This window comes from Carassius auratus, chromosome 16 (assembly GCF_003368295.1).
Source record: "Carassius auratus strain Wakin chromosome 16, ASM336829v1, whole genome shotgun sequence".
Classification (NCBI taxonomy): domain Eukaryota; kingdom Metazoa; phylum Chordata; class Actinopteri; order Cypriniformes; family Cyprinidae; genus Carassius; species Carassius auratus.
The window spans coordinates 9,579,325-9,594,897 of NC_039258.1; the positions used below are offsets into that span (position 1 = coordinate 9,579,325).

The following is a 15,573-nucleotide window of genomic DNA, read 5'->3' on the forward strand; positions in this document are numbered from 1 at the left end:
AAATAAAATTCCATAATTATTACACATTTTCCAGTAATTACATTTTTCAATACAAACTAGTGAAGTTGTTACAAATAATAAAAAATTGCGTTAGGCTCTAAGAGAAGTCAATTTTTGTAAAGAGAATGGTCTTTTTCCGTAAATATAACCTTTCACCCAATATTTCATCCAATGGGATCAACGTTCCAGCGGAAATGGTCACAACTTGAGAAATGATTGACAGACATTTTTAATGAATCACAAGACGACAAAAGACAAGAGGCGGGAACTTCAGCAGCGAGTGGTGGGCGGAGTCTGCCGGCCATCTTTAATTTACTGGACAGAAGGGGGATTGACGAGCTGAAAACATTACCAAATTTGAAATAAGGAATTGGCGGATATTTTGGTCGTGGCTGTCACATAGAGATACTGACGAATATTACACACTTTTGAAAAAGGTATACGACGACTGTGCATTCAGTTTGAGAGTTTAAATCCCCCACACCTTCTGCAGAAAAAACTATGTGTTTATGCTAGCAGAGCGTTAGCCGTCAGCGCTGCTCGGCATCACAACAACAGCAGTTTAATCCATGATAACTGCATAAATATACAGTATTCCGTCTATATATAATGCCAGGGTGACATGTTATCAGTGTAGATGAGATATGGCGATAAAATGCTGCTGATCTTACACGGTAGCATCTTAGTGGCTAGTGCTCAGTGATCAGAGGCTGCGTAAACACACTGTGGTTGTGTTGGCGTTACAGTGTAAGAGATCTGAACTGTGGGGACGATCGAGGCGCCCTGTCGGTAAAATTCTTCAGAATTTCAATTATCTTGGGGGATTGCAAAAGTGACACTTGCGTTTTTTTGTTTACCTGGAAAGAACTCGAACCTAACCTCAACTGAAGTTATTAACCGTTTTCTTTGCCCAGATAAATAGTGTAACGTGAATCGAGCAGGGTGTTTAATATCAGCCTTTTCTATTGAGATGAGATCTATCTGTCAAAACACTTACCATCTGCCTAACACTGAATACTGCAAAAGTTAACAGTCTCTCTGATGTGATTGCAGTGACAGAAGGTATGAAGACAGTATCATAGCGAAGCCATGGCTGATAAGAGAAAACTACAAGGTAAGATATGAAATATAAAACATTTTCTTCTCTGCTCTCCACTGCCACAGTTGCTTGAACACTGAAGTTTCTGTTCAGAGGTTTTCTGAATCATCATATGAGCTTATGGTTTATGCATAATCATATGCTTTACACAACCAGGTGAAATAGATCGATGTTTGAAAAAAGTTGCTGAAGGCGTGGAACAGTTTGAAGACATTTGGAAAAAGGTGGGACACCTTTAACACCTCAACAACCAATGCATATAGGAATTAAAGAAATTGTGCACTTTTTGTTAGATGTTGTATATTAATAATCCATTTCATTCTCAGCTTCACAATGCAGCCAATGCCAACCAGAAGGAAAAGTATGAGGCTGATCTCAAGAAAGAAATTAAAAAGCTCCAGGTAAGGATGTGCTGATTTGATGTTTAGCTGGAATTGTGTGAACATGGATATGTGGATTAATACAAGCACAGAAGCTTTTCTTGCTGTTGGACTAGGTATAAGCACTCTTTGAACACTTCTTGGGCAATCAGTTTAGAGACGCGAAACTAGCTGTTGCGTAGGATGATTTATTGTACACTTTATTTACAACCAAGGGGGAAATTTGTGTTCTCAATCAGTAGAATTGTCCTCACCTGTTTTTCTTCTTAGCGGCTACGAGACCAGATTAAGACATGGGTGGCATCCAATGAGATCAAAGACAAACGGCAGCTAGTGGAGAACCGGAAGCTTATTGAAACGGTGCCATTCCTTAAGTCTATTTTATTTGAACACACTTGTCAGTTTGCAAAACTCTTTTGTACTTTTGATAAAAATACCAGTGCATTGGCATAACGTTTCAGTTTTACCTCATGAATCTTTAGATACGTTTCCCACGCTTGATCTGTCAAGCCTGTACCCCTTAACCTGAATCTCTGTCTCTTTCTCCTCAGCAAATGGAGCGATTTAAGGTGGTTGAAAGAGAAACCAAGACAAAGGCCTACTCTAAAGAGGGGCTGGGCTTGGCTCAGAAAGTAGACCCAGCGCAGAAAGAGAAGGAGGAAATGGAACAGTGGCTTACGGTACAAGAGGGCTCATGGATAACAGTGGGGGGTAGAAAAACTTTGAACAGGATGCAAATAGTGCAGTAATGACATGATTTCTCTCTCGCAGAACACAATAGACACTTTGAACATGCAGGTGGACCAGTTTGAAAGTGAAGTCGAGTCCCTCTCTGTTCAAACACGGAAAAAGAAAGGAGACAAGGAGGTCAGCATTTCACTTTTTCCATTTCCCCATCCTTTGCTGCTTTCCTGTTTTATTATAAATTAAGTTTTTTTTTTTAGTCCTCCTTTTTATGCTTTCACTATTGTCATCTGTATAAGTCTGTGTGTCTACATGTAAATTATTTCTGCACTGTCTGGAGCACGCTCCCAAGAATTTCACTCACCAAGGCGCACATGCTGTGGTGATGTGACAATAAAAGTGATTTGATTTTATTTTACATCACGTTAACACAAATGTTTAGAGACCTCAACTTGATCTCATACTATTCTGATCTGTTTATCGTGTTGTCTTCAGAAGCAGGATCGGATTGAAGAACTGAAGAGGTTAATCGAAAGACACCGCTACCACATTCGTATGCTAGAGACCATCTTGAGGATGTTGGATAACGATTCGATCCAGGTTGATGCTATCCATAAGATCAAAGATGATGTGGAATATTATATAGACTCCTCGCAAGACCCAGACTTTGAAGAGAATGAGTTCCTCTACGATGATCTGGACTTGGAGGAAATACGTAAGTCTGTGTGTGTGGGAGGAATGTTGTTGTTGATTGTAAATTGTCAAGATAGGTCACATTTATAAATATCTCTTTCTCCCCAGCGGCAACTTTGATGGCGACGTCTCCTCAGGGCCATAATGAAGATGAGATGTTCCTTCAGTCCAGCAGCACACCGACCTCCACCACTTCCTCTTCCCCCATCCCTCCATCTCCTGCCACAGGCACAATGGTAATCCGCTTTCTTTTCTTTCGTCTTCTGGTTTCAGTTTATTCTGCAGAGCATCTCCATCATTTATAATCATTCAGAACCTCAAATCAAGCTCTTTTATTGACAGTATTGATTGTCTTACTATGTGTGACTGTATTGCTCAGGAGATTTTGGAGGATAAGAGAGGTCGATCGACAGACAGTGAAGTCAGTCAGGTGAGACCTCAATGTATGACTTTATTACAGTGCAGAAGCACAAAAAATACTTGTATGGCTTCAGGAGACTTAATATAATATGCAAAGTAGCACACAAGTTGTATTGATCACGTTTAAAGTGCTTTTGTTTCCTCTTTGAAGCTTAATGTCTAATATAATTATTTGGAGTAGAATAACCAGCACAATCTTCTGAGTTTACACTTTTTGTGTTGTAAAACTTAAAAAAAAATAAATAAAGGGATTGCTCACCCAAAATGACATGGATTCTTTTTGTTTCTAATCTCATGGCTTTCTTGCTCTGATCAGTCTCCTGTGAAGAATGGCAACCCATCTCTCTCGTCCTTCTCCTCATCCGCCTCCTCAGGCTCCTCCTCCTCCTCCTCTTCACTGGTTTCTATGGCGACCGTTGTCGGTGGCTGCACAGCGGTCTCTGGGGGCAGCAGCCTGCTGGGAAGCTTTAGCAGTGCAGTGCAGCAGCATGCTCCTCAGTCTCAACAGCAAGTACAGGTCAAACTTTCTTCGACATCCGTTCTTTCCAACAACACACCTAGTCCACCTAGCCACCCAACGCTACCTGCCTCCACTACTTCCTCTCTGCCTAGTTCAAGCACACCTGGCCCAGTTACTTCCAATTCTCAGTCCCAGGCTTCATCTATTCCTGGGGTTGAGGGCTCTAGACTGGGATTGGGCCTGGGGAAAGGGGGTGTGACAGTGACCAGCAGCAGTAGTGGGGCTCAGATGCCAGGTCTGGGCATGGCCGGCATCTCTAATTCTCTCAACACCATGGCAGGGCTTCTCTCAGGCTCTACCCCTGCCCCCTACGCCCAGGCGGCTGCAGGCGGAACAGCAGGTAGTGTCTCCAGTGGTCCGGTGGGGAGTGGCAGTGTAAGTTCTGTCATATCTGTACCGAGCGCAGGTGCAGGGGGAGCAAACACAGGCGTGACCAGCAATGGTACGGGTACAGGGGCTGGTGTGGGCTTGCTAGGTTCCAGTCCAGGTCACGGTGCCCTAACCGGAGGAATTCTTAACCTGGTCCCAGGGCAGACGGCTCTCCAGGGGTCTGCACAGATACCTGTAAGCCATGTGGGCACAGCAACTGGAGGAGGAAATGGAGAGAGCGGATTGAGTGGAAATGGAAGCAGTTCTGTGGCGAGTGCAGGAGTGGGAACGAATGTAGCGCCTGCAAGACCCCCTAGTGGCCTCAAACAAAATGGAGCAACTAGTGAGTCTGGCTGTTAATTATCCACTCTGTTTATGATTTTCATATTTTTATTTTAGATTTTAGGAGTAGGAATAAATGTTAAGCCGAAGATAATTGCTGTATTATCCAGGTCTCTCCTACATCTCTTAATTATTATTAATAAATCTCAGTTGTTTTGAATATTTATTTTTAAGGCATTTTATATTGTTGTTGTTATTTTAACTATATTTGGATATTAAAATTGTAATTGTTTTTATTTGTTCTTTTTAATCGTTGTTTTTAGTGTTTTATGAATAATAATAATTAGTAGTAGTAATTATTAATCTTTAATGTTTTTGTAAATGTTACAATTTGTTAATTTATTTTGTCTTTTATTATGACTATTTTAAATGATTGCTTTCTCTTAAATATTATTTTTGTATTAATTATTATTGTCATTATTTTTTACATTTGGTTTAGGCTTTGTTTGTTTTTTAACAATTTTTACAAATTGTGTTATCTTTTTGATTCAACATTTTTATAATTCTTATTTTTCTCCATACAGGTTACAGTGCTGTGGTTGCGGACAGCACACCAGACTCCTCACTCAGCAGTGCCAGCCAATCACAAAACAGCCATTCCTCATCCTCAAGCTCATCAACCAGTCAAACGTGAGTGTACATTTACATTCTTTGAGTTGTAGCTACTATACCAGTAATACAATTGATTGATTGTCGCTGTCTTTCTCTTTCCAACTTCCTCTGTATTGTAGTCTGGATAATGGCCCCAGTTTATTGAGTTCTATCACTCTACCCCCCTCCTCCCCATCACCTTCTTTCACTGACAGCACATCTGGTGGTGGGAGTCTGCTAAATGGCCCACACTCCTACACACTCAACACAGAATCCATCAAGGTGTGTTTTTGTTTTTGTTTTTCATCCTGGCTAGACTAGTTTCAGTCTGCTAGTGGCTCAGAATTCACACACACATTTCTCAAGAGTCACTCCCACCGAATACTACTAAATCAGATTTAAATTGTTCTGTTTCTAATGCTGTTCCATTTGGTGTCTCACAGACTCCTGAACCTCCAAGCTCTTTGAAAGCCATGGCAGAACGGGCGGCACTGGGATTGACACTGGATGGAGAGATTTCTTCACTACACCTCCCAGATCGAGGTACCTTATGTGCTGACCTGATTAATAGAGAGTCACTGAACTAATCATGGGAAATAGTAGTTAAAACATTTCAGCACCTATTTAACTGACATACAAGGTTGTTTGTAGTGCAGTCAACTGTCACACCTCAATATCCTTCAAGCTTATGATTAAAGGGGTGGTGTATAGTTGTTGTTTTTTTTTTTTTTTTTTGTAGGCTTTATTGTGTTTATGGGGTGCAGTCTAATGTGTGTAAATGCTTCGTAAAAAAAAAAAAAAAAAAGTTTTCCACACTGCTCTGTACTTCTATTACCTCGCGAACCATTTCCTGCTTTTATGAAGCCCCTCCTTCAGAAATATGCGATGGGCTCTGATTGGGTAACTAGCCCACTGTGTTGCGATTGGCTAAACTGCCTCTAGTGTGTCTAAACATCCCGACCCTCACCTCAGCGACATGTGCTCTGGTTGGATTTTAAACAGGGATTGAAATTAAATTTCACTCACCAGCCAACTTGGCTACTAAATGTTTAAGTTACCAGCCATTCATAACTTCTACTGGCCAAAAAAGTCATTTTTCACCGCAGTGATAGAAATAGTTTCCAATTGATTTTTACCTTTTATTTCGATTCTTGCCTTTTATTCCTAAGAGTGTGCATCATCTTTTGTCAAATTCTTACATTGTCAATTAATATAACATTTAGGCTGTTGTTAAACCACTAAAGTCAGTATCAACAAATTTTTTTTGCATAAGTTGCATATGAAATGGATTTAAAGCGATTTACACGTTAAAGCATCTTAGAGGGACATGAAATGCTTTAACCTGCAGTAACAAATGTGTATATAAGGTTTAGATATTTAAAACATGAAATATTAAATACTGAGATTTTAAATATACACAAAAAGATGCATTAAATGCCAAATTAAAAGAAAAAAAAACCGCCAATAGGTGGCAGTGAGTCACTGTTAGTGAGTGAACTGAATCTTTAAACGGTTGATTCATCCAGGAACGAAACACTATCATGTTGCCCTGAGACAAAATAGTGCCTTGGCTGTTTGGAATGATATTTGTAGGTAAAATAGAGCAAAAGCAGGCATGGTGTCTAAAACGTAAGTCTCTTGATATTAACTTATTTTATACAGTTTAGTCTATCACATTTGTAACCATGCAGATTTTTTTTAAACGGAACTTCGTGTTATATTAACTTTATGAAATGAGATGTGTACACTTTCTGCCCACTTATGTTGAATTGTGATCATTCTAAATACATATTAATAGACAGAAGTGGCTAATTTCGTTCATGCAATGAAATAACACACTCCAAAATGCGTTTGCGCACTAAATTAGGTTAACGTTATTCGCTTATTCGTGCGCTCAGTGGGTGTTTTGTTTGGGGTTTGCAATATCCTCGATAATGTGACGAGTCTAGTATTTGAGCTAAACCTGCGCTGATTTGGCTTGCATGAACTTCCCCTAGAAATCAATGAGTGAACATTTACCCGCATTTTGCGGGGTGGCCGGTGTTAATTTAAAACCCTGAATGTACACAAGGGCGTCGTCTAGATTTCGTGTGGTCATATGCGACGTTCAAACGGGACATGTCCCGGCCGGGATTTTAATTTTTTCTAAAATATCTGGGTTCTGACTGTTTGTACTGTGCAGGTGGATCGTTGTGTGACATTCATGAGAGTTTCAGAGAGAAGAGCAGGTGGCTCCTTAAAGCTTTCGAATCGTTCTCGCACCTTCTTTGGTGTCTTTTTTTGAACGATGCAAACTAACAAACACGTGCGCATATTCGCGTCGCTTTGATTGTGCCTTGTAGATCTCACCTTCTCACGCGCAGTCCCACGATTGGTCGATTATGTACAATACCTGTATGTTATTGGTCAATCTGCCTTGAATGCTTTAGGCAATCTTAAAATCCTGACGCAGGTCCTGTATGAACGGCGCACAAGGGAACTCTTATCTATATTGCTTATTTTGAGACCGCTTGACACGCAGAGGATATTAGTGAAGAAGATTCGCGAAGAACCTGTGCAAACACGGCTCTTAATGGTACGTTTTTTGTCTGTTGTGTCGTCTCATACTTTCAGATACTCTGTTATTTGTAAATGCTACTGCGCCTCAGGAGGTTCAATGCGCTGCAGAGTTTAGCTCCAACCCTGATCAGAGTCACCTGCCTGTGATTTTTCTAATGATCCCAGAGACATTCATTAGCATGCTCAGGTGTGTTTGATTAGGGTTAGAGCTAAACTCTGAAGGAAAGTGGATCGGCCAGATTTGAGGATCCCTGATAGACGGTTTTATCCTGATTAACCCTCTGGTCCTCTCCAGTCATTTTTGACTGAAAAATTCTACATCTTGAAATTGTAAAAATCTTGGCTTCATCGAAATGAGATGACACTTGGTGACTTTTTTCACATTAAAAACATGGACATGATTCAGATGTGTTAAAGGGTAAAAAAAAATTGTCACACTTGACTTCTTCGTGGACATAGGCAATGAATGGGAAAACTCAGTGAACCTTTTGGTGTTACAAACTACAAATGGTCAGAATACATTTTTTTTATCAGGAGTGCAAAATAGACACACACGCATAAATACACAGAAATAAACTAGTGAGACTACAACAGGGTACATTTAGGAAATGTGTGAAATAATAACATGCATTGAATTACATTTAATCAAATATAAATAAAAAAATGTTTAAAGTGTTTTGAATTATTACTGTCCATTGCTAATTTTGTAAATTTTTTAATGATCAAATAATGAGTAACAAAAATTCTTGTTTTCTTTTTTAACAAGGTTTTTAATGTTTTGACTAATCATAATGTAAAACCTGATACTTATCCAACCGTACATATGCAAAACCTAAAAATGCTCAAACAGCAACATTACACACTAAAGTAAAAAAAAAATGAAATCGCAATCAACCACCCCTTTAAAATGACTCAACTACACACCCTGTCTAACAGCCCTGTCTGGTGTGCCAGATTAGATGTTACATAAGTTGCAGAGCTGGTATAATCATCACAAACATTAAAAATCTATTTCCTTTCAATCTGTTCTCAGCTCCACCTGGACCCACAACGGCTCCTCAGCCTGCTGTGTCAGAGGTCAACCTGCCGCCATCTTTAGGGGCGTGTCCTTTAGGCCCCACCCCTCTCACTAAAGAGCAGCTTTACCAACAGGCAATGCAGGAGTCAGCATGGACACACATGCCCCACCCGTCCGATTCCGAGAGAATCAGGTACACAATATGCTCTCAAGTCTAGACGCAGATTAAAACAATGCATTTAAAAGCAAGCAGCTGAGCCTCAAGCTAAAGATCTGGGCCTAATATGACACAAGTCTGCTTTTTGTCCATTTGTAGGCAGTACCTGATGAGAAACCCCTGTCCTACACCGCCATTCCACCACCAGATGCCCCCACATCATTCAGACTCTATTGAGTTCTACCAGAGATTGTCCACTGAAACACTCTTCTTCATTTTCTACTACCTGGAGGTCTGTGTTTGTCGCTTTTAAATGAGCATAATCTGTTGGGTGTTACAGTCTTCCAACTTTTTCTCTTTTTGTCTCAGGGCACAAAGGCACAGTACCTGTCAGCTAAAGCACTGAAGAAGCAATCGTGGAGGTTCCACACCAAATACATGATGTGGTTCCAGCGGCACGAGGAACCCAAGACCATCACTGATGAGTTTGAACAGGTACAAACCCAGCACTGTTCTCATGCTCACCACTCAAAATAAAAATTGCAAACTGAGTTTAATTTCTTAAAAGCCATAACAATACCAGTTAAAGTAGTCAATACCAGTAGGGAAAAATATTTTTAATAAATAAACGTGTATATATTATACAAATTAAGACTATTACTTCTACTATTTTTAAATTCTGTTTCATATGCTACCATTCAAAAATGGGGTATTTTTGAAAGAAGTCTATTATGTGGACTAAGAGTCAGTAAAGAAACATGTATCGATGTTGAAAACATATTTTTTTTTACTAGTTTTGTAGAAACATCTTTGATTTTAAGCAAATTTAATGAATAAAAAAGTTCCAGGAGCAGTATTTATTTGCAATGTAAATCTTTATCTCTCACTTTTGATCAATTTAATGAATCCTTGCTAGGTAAAAGTATTAATTTCTTAAAATCTGTTTCTATAATCTTTCTACAGTTAAAAAATATAAATACATATAATACAAGTAAACATGTCTACACACATATACTAGAAAACTACATTGCATTTCTGTGATTTAATGCATTAATAACATGCTTGAATTTGCATATCTTTTTCTGTCTGTAGGGCACGTACATTTACTTTGACTATGAAAAGTGGGGCCAGAGAAAAAAGGAAGGATTTACGTTTGAGTACAGATACCTGGAGGACAGAGACCTGCAGTGACTGACGGAGAGAGAGCGAACGCTACGACAGAAAACGCTGCTGTTGACATTCCGAGATGAACTCCATGTCGTGGTTAAAGTTGGATGTGATGTTGGCCTTTTTCTTTAAAAGAGAGAGAGAGAGAGAGAGAGAGAGAGCGCGAGAGAGCTGGGGGTCGAGTGCCTGTTTACATGCAAACATTTGAACCTCCTTCAACGTTGAATCTTTATCCCCTTCATTTCTGTTCTAAATGATAAAAAAAACAATCTAGTCAAGCGACAGAAATTAAAGGAAACAATTTGGTTTGGCCATAGACAAAACATTTTGCTCATAGTTTGTGTTTGGTGGAGTGCTGCATTAGCGTGTCTTATCCTCTTAGATGACATATACTGACTATGATGTGCCGGCACTAAGCGAGATCCCGAGTCTAATGCATTGATTGGTTGTTCTTCGTTCATTGAGCCCCTCTGGGAGTGTTTAGGCACTGTGACTTTGCCTTGCGAGATAACGTGTCGACCATTAAATTGCTATGCAATTGAATTCCTCTCGACCTCCCTACCTTTATCATGACCTAAATGTGGTTTTGCTAGACCGCAAAAAAAACGTTGGCGTTGATAGGGTAATGTTCTGTAGCATCTATCTTACGTATGTTCACAAGCAAGGTGGGTTGAAGTTGTCAGCCTTCAAAGTGGCGTGTGATTATTTGTCTGTTAAACATGGCATGAGTGATCTCATTTCAAAAATATCTAATAAAAGACAGAGATTAAAATATGTACAAGTTAAAAACCTTATTTTTTTCTTCTTTCAGTGTCCTTTAGGTTGTCCATGGCTGAATATTTTTGTTGTGTGGAAGTGTGCATGTAAAGTAAAACAAAAGCCTTCCCCGAACTTTCCTCAGTTATATTTGACGTCACTTCTCAAAATGATTCTCACATACTCTGCTGGACAGTTTCCCTGAATAAAAACAAAATAGCATTGTTCTGTCACTCCATTTATTAGGCAGAGCTGTTCCGAACACCCCACATCATGACACGATCCCATGTGAGTTTCCATTCATTTCAGTTTCCTCTATTGTTTGGGGAGAACGACTGGCTCGACCAACAAACAAAATGATATAAATGTGATGGATGAAAAGTATTTTTGATGCACAGGGCAGCTGATTGCATTTGTCTATTTCTCTCCAGTAATAAACGCCATCATCCTTGCCTTTTTGACATGGACAGGACAGGACAGCATGCGATTGTGATGTCGCTTCGTAGGTTGAGAGGAAACAAAAAACAGAGTTGTAAAATTTCAATAAAATACTTTTGTGATGCAGTGTCAGTGTTCTTGTTGTCTCCATATAAACAAGACCTTATATATTTTGTATATATAAACCAATACAAATATGTAAATGTAAATGATGATATCCAGTTGCAACCAAACGTAAAAAAAAATTGTTGTTTAAGGGTTCATTACCCCACTTATTGCACAGCTTCTTACCAAATAAACACAAATATTGAGTTTTAAATGTAATTTATTATGGTGTTAAAGAACATACAATTTATCTAGCATACTGATATTTAATAATAGACTATTCTGCAATTGGCTAATTGAAGGTGTATAATAAAGCATATTAAAACTATTTTCTTTTGATTATTTTTAATTTTTGTGACTTGAAAATTAGTGGTGCACCACTTCCAGTCATTTTATCTTGAATGTACTTTTAGTAAAAAAAAATATATACATATGCACATAATTCAAAAGACATGATGATCCTTGGCCATCATTATGTAAGAGCTGACATATGTATTACATAAGCTGGAAATGTGACATAACAGGATTGACATGATAAGTGACTTTAAACACATAACTATTTTGTTAGTTTAAACTTTTGTTGTACAAAAATGTATTGCCACAATCCATCTTACAATAAAAAAGAAAAAAAAAAAGTGGAAAACAATACTGGTTACTACCAGAAAACATTTACTTGAACATTAAAAATGTATTTCACAAAACTTGACATTTAGCTTTTAATTCTGCATATGAAGATATTTAATTCATAATAGCATTTAAAAAAATTTAACAACACTGTGTCTCCTCTGAAAGAACAGTGATTGAAATGCTTGCATATTCAAAAACATTTTATGCAAACACACTACTATCTAAACTAAATAATAATCTTCTGTGGGAGCCATTTCTATTCATTTTGAGTGTAATAAGAGTTTCCTCAGAGAAAAAAAAAATGCATCACACAGAGAAAATAACAGCCCGCTTTGAACTAAAATGAAAAAGGACAGGAGACAATTTGTATAACTAGATAAGCAACTTTATTTGATCAAAGTGTTGTCCAAAGTTGCTGAAAAAAACAACTTGCATTTACTGTTCTTTGTTATATATACACACAGACAACACACAATTCCTCAATACACATTTATGAAAATGTACAAAAAACACAATCTAGAATATGTTGCTCTCTCTTGAATATGTTGGATCTCCAGTCATGTGTCCTTGTTCTGTCCTCATAATGTCACCGTTCCCACACAAGTCCATCTGAGTGGGTGTGTGACAGAGTATAAGTTAACAGTTGAAGTGTAAATCCGTCCATGGCTGTCAGTGTATATGGTTTCCTTCGTCTGACACACCGCCTCACACTTTATCCTCCTTCTCGCGCTTGACCTTGAGGAACTCGGCCATGTTGGAAAAATATTTCTGATTGGCTTCAGCCACCTTCTCTGCAGCCTGTGGGTTCACAATCTCCAGACCCTGACAGAGAGCAGACCGTGTACAGACTGTTAACTAACAAATCCACCACGGATATCTGTCAGTGTTTCAGCAAGGGAACCAAACAGAAAGCAACTGCATTTGAATGTGCGAAAACAATTTGAATGTGGAGGATGTAACATCTGCATCCTAGAGCAAAGAAAAAAAGAAAAAAAAAGACTTGAAAACCATTTTTTAAATCTTACCAACCCCAAACTTTGAATGGTAGTGTATATAAAATACATTTAAATATGAAGAAGATTTTTCAGTATGCAAGCATACCTGTAAGGATTTGGATATTCTGGCCTTGGTTGAGTCATTGACCTGAGCTTGTCTGACCCTGCCGCTGCCAGACTTTCCCATCTGACTGAGACTGAAGCCCAGATCCTTCCGTTTAAGCATCATCTTCGATCTTACAGGGAGAAAAACAGAACGTTTTATTTATCCACAGTTGCAGAGTCAATCTATGGGATTTTAAAACAAAGCATGCTAACGGAGCAATACTGAGAGAGGTCAACTGACCTCTGCAAATGTCATTCTGTTGGCATATTTCCTGATTTCTGTCAGACCCAGCCTCTCTTTCATCTTACGGTACCTGAGAATATAAAAAAAAGAAAAAAAAGAATGACAAGTTCATGCAATTTTTTCAAAGCTGTAAATAAAACAGATATTTGGAGTAGGTATCTCCACTTCAAAATTGATTAATTCAATGTCAACTCTTTGTAATAATTTGTTAAATTTACTAGCAATTTCTGAGTGAACACTGTTTCTACTATTTGTACAATTGTTTTTAAGAGTATAATATATATTATAAATATATATATAAATAAACATTTTTAATATATAATACAACATATAATAAACATTTTCAAAAAGTTTTAAATCCTTTGAATAACGATTTCTTTTACACCAAATATTACGAAGTGATTTATGAAATGAAAGTCCTTGGCGTGCTTCATTAGATTCATAAGAACCCATCATTCCAAGCCCTTTTTACCCTCACCTTCTTCCTCCTCTCTTCTTCCTCTGTCCATCGAGGGGAGCTGGAAGAAACTTCACCTGCTTGACTGGAGGGTGCTCCTGCCATTTATCAAACTTTCGCTCGATCCCTTCCTTCAAATCATAGCCAACCTGTGTAGAAACAAATAAACAAGTTAATCGAGACAAGTGAGTAAAACTCTAATCTGTACAGTCAGTGGTGTAGACCATGATGACACTGCTTCTCATCAAATCCTGGAAGCAAAGAAAAAATTTCAAACTTTAATTTTTGTACATTTTGTGTCCCACAGAAGAAAGTCATGTGGGTTTGGTCGGTACAACATGTAAATAATTTACAGCCCGTCCTCCTCTTCTCCTGCCTCCTCCAAGTCAGCAAGCCAGAGACATCTACGAACAGTGCGAGAAAACATCCCGAATTAGATCAAAACATCGTTTATTTGCAAAACGTGGTTTTTAAAATAATTATTCGAGTAAATGAGTATAAACTTACATTTCCAGAGCGCTTCTTTTCTCCTCACCTGAATAAAACATGCGAATATCAGCCAGCTTGCAACTGTAGACAGAGATACGCGCAGAGGTCGCAGCTTAAATGCGTCACATGCTTTAAAGTAGAGTTGTGACGTTCGCGAACGAACCGATTCTTTTGAACGGCTCATAAACATGAACGATGGGAGCCGAGTCGCGACTGGAGAGGAGCCGTTCTTTCTATCGTTCTTTTTTCCTATGCGTGTTCATACAAATGAGCTCCGCCAGGAGACAGAACAGTTATAGGGGGAGGGGCGCACCCAGCGCAGGCCAACCCTTTATAGCGTGATGATATTAGTTATTAGTTGTGCATGCATTTACATTGCATTTTGTGTTCATTTAAAACTTATTTTAAAATCATTAAAAATGTTCTTTTGTGATACTGTACTTGTATAGAAATGTTTCACTAAAAGCTGTTTTCCACAGACATTCATTGCAGCCCACTTTGTTATTGTTCATTGACTTGAAGGGGCTGATGTCCTATTTGCAAAGTTTACAGTAGTAATAGTATGTAGTATGTAGACATTTCCATTTTATTTATTCTAATTTTATCTACTTAAAAAAAAAAATAGTTTTCTATCAAAATGTTCTTGTGTGATAACAATGTTCTTGTGTGGAAGTGTTTGTAGTAAAAGCTGTTTTGCACAGAAATTCATTGCAGCCGGCTTTGTTTTTTCTGTTTATTTGTGAGTAGGTATTGTATGAATAACATAAGTCAACGTAGTTTTACACACACACACACACACACTTTGTACTAAAGGTAAATCAAAATAATGATGTCACTGTCTAAGCAGAGGGATTTGTGCAACCCTATGGAATATAGTCGACACATGAGAAATGAGGTAATAATCAATATTTCAGAATAATTCAAACTCAGATATTGGTGTGTGATATCTGAGCTTTAATTATTTGACTACAAATCTCACCTCATAATACCTCCCAGTGATTATTTCCAGGATAAACTGAGATGCTCCCAAGCTGGCTTCTTAAAACTGACTAAATATTTAAAAAGAGCCAAAAGAGCCATTCTTTTGAACGGCTCTTTGAAAGGAACGGATCGCGAAGATCCGGATCCCCTCAAAGAGCCATAAATCCCATCACTACTTTAAAGCGAAGGCTTCTGGGAAATGTGGTCAGGAAAGAACGCATGAAAAAGCAGTAATTTGCATAGATAGATAGATGCAACCTCGCAATTTTCTAGCAGCAAGTTAAATATTTGAAAGGTTGAGCATGGTTATGAATAAGAAACTGAGAGGACAGTTTATTTTTTGTCATCGTGACACAAAATACGGTTCCTATGGTACC

At 38.4% G+C, this 15,573-nt stretch overlaps 2 protein-coding genes across 7 annotated transcripts; one reads left to right on the plus strand and one right to left on the minus strand.

Annotated features, from left to right (window-relative positions):
* The first annotated feature begins 280 nt into the window (after positions 1-280).
* On the plus strand, positions 281-11,320 carry LOC113116045 (CCR4-NOT transcription complex subunit 3-like). 3 transcript variants are annotated; one of them, XR_003293971.1, is made up of 19 exons: positions 281-437; positions 1,054-1,114; positions 1,256-1,323; positions 1,426-1,500; positions 1,750-1,839; positions 2,031-2,159; positions 2,251-2,346; positions 2,659-2,878; positions 2,965-3,092; positions 3,236-3,286; positions 3,593-4,508; positions 5,032-5,137; positions 5,239-5,380; positions 5,542-5,641; positions 8,691-8,868; positions 8,992-9,124; positions 9,202-9,327; positions 9,925-11,043; positions 11,187-11,320. XR_003293971.1 is itself a non-coding variant. In XM_026283881.1 (18 exons), the coding sequence occupies exons 2-18, from the start codon at positions 1,090-1,092 to the stop codon at positions 10,021-10,023; spliced, it is 2,682 nt and encodes an 893-aa protein (XP_026139666.1). In that variant the 5' UTR covers positions 281-437; positions 1,054-1,089; the 3' UTR covers positions 10,024-11,320. The 3 variants fall into 3 exon arrangements, 2 of the variants coding, with proteins under 2 accessions (XP_026139666.1, XP_026139667.1); XM_026283881.1 differs by having other exon boundaries at positions 9,925-11,320; XM_026283882.1 differs by lacking the exon at positions 1,750-1,839 and having other exon boundaries at positions 9,925-11,320.
* Positions 11,321-12,292: 972 nt separating this feature from the next.
* LOC113116046 (U4/U6 small nuclear ribonucleoprotein Prp31-like) lies at positions 12,293-14,346 on the minus strand. 4 transcript variants are annotated; one of them, XM_026283885.1, is made up of 6 exons: positions 14,234-14,346; positions 14,018-14,130; positions 13,748-13,875; positions 13,267-13,339; positions 13,027-13,156; positions 12,293-12,894 (listed from the first exon to the last, which is right to left on the minus strand). In XM_026283885.1, the coding sequence occupies exons 2-5, from the start codon at positions 14,042-14,044 to the stop codon at positions 13,139-13,141; spliced, it is 246 nt and encodes an 81-aa protein (XP_026139670.1). In that variant the 5' UTR covers positions 14,045-14,130; positions 14,234-14,346; the 3' UTR covers positions 12,293-12,894; positions 13,027-13,138. The 4 variants fall into 4 exon arrangements, 3 of the variants coding, with proteins under 3 accessions (XP_026139670.1, XP_026139669.1, XP_026139668.1); XM_026283884.1 differs by having other exon boundaries at positions 12,293-12,747; positions 14,262-14,336; XM_026283883.1 differs by having other exon boundaries at positions 14,262-14,336.
* Between the last annotated feature and the right edge of the window lie 1,227 nt (positions 14,347-15,573).

What these genes read in the sequence shown, in the direction of transcription:
- LOC113116046 (XM_026283884.1), bottom strand. An exon ending in TCTTCTGTGGGACACAAAAT is followed by an intron (nt 13,876 to 14,017) that starts GTACAAAAATTA and finishes GTTTCTACACAG; the next exon opens with GTTGGCTATGATTTGAAGGA. An exon ending in AAGAAGAGAGGAGGAAGAAG is followed by an intron (nt 13,340 to 13,747) that starts GTGAGGGTAAAA and finishes TTATATTCTCAG; the next exon opens with GTACCGTAAGATGAAAGAGA.
- LOC113116045 (XM_026283881.1), top strand. Translation starts at nt 1,090, where the DNA reads ATGGCTGATAAGAGAAAACTACAAG. An exon ending in TGATAAGAGAAAACTACAAG is followed by an intron (nt 1,115 to 1,255) that starts GTAAGATATGAA and finishes TTACACAACCAG; the next exon opens with GTGAAATAGATCGATGTTTG. An exon ending in TCACTGATGAGTTTGAACAG is followed by an intron (nt 9,328 to 9,924) that starts GTACAAACCCAG and finishes TTCTGTCTGTAG; the next exon opens with GGCACGTACATTTACTTTGA.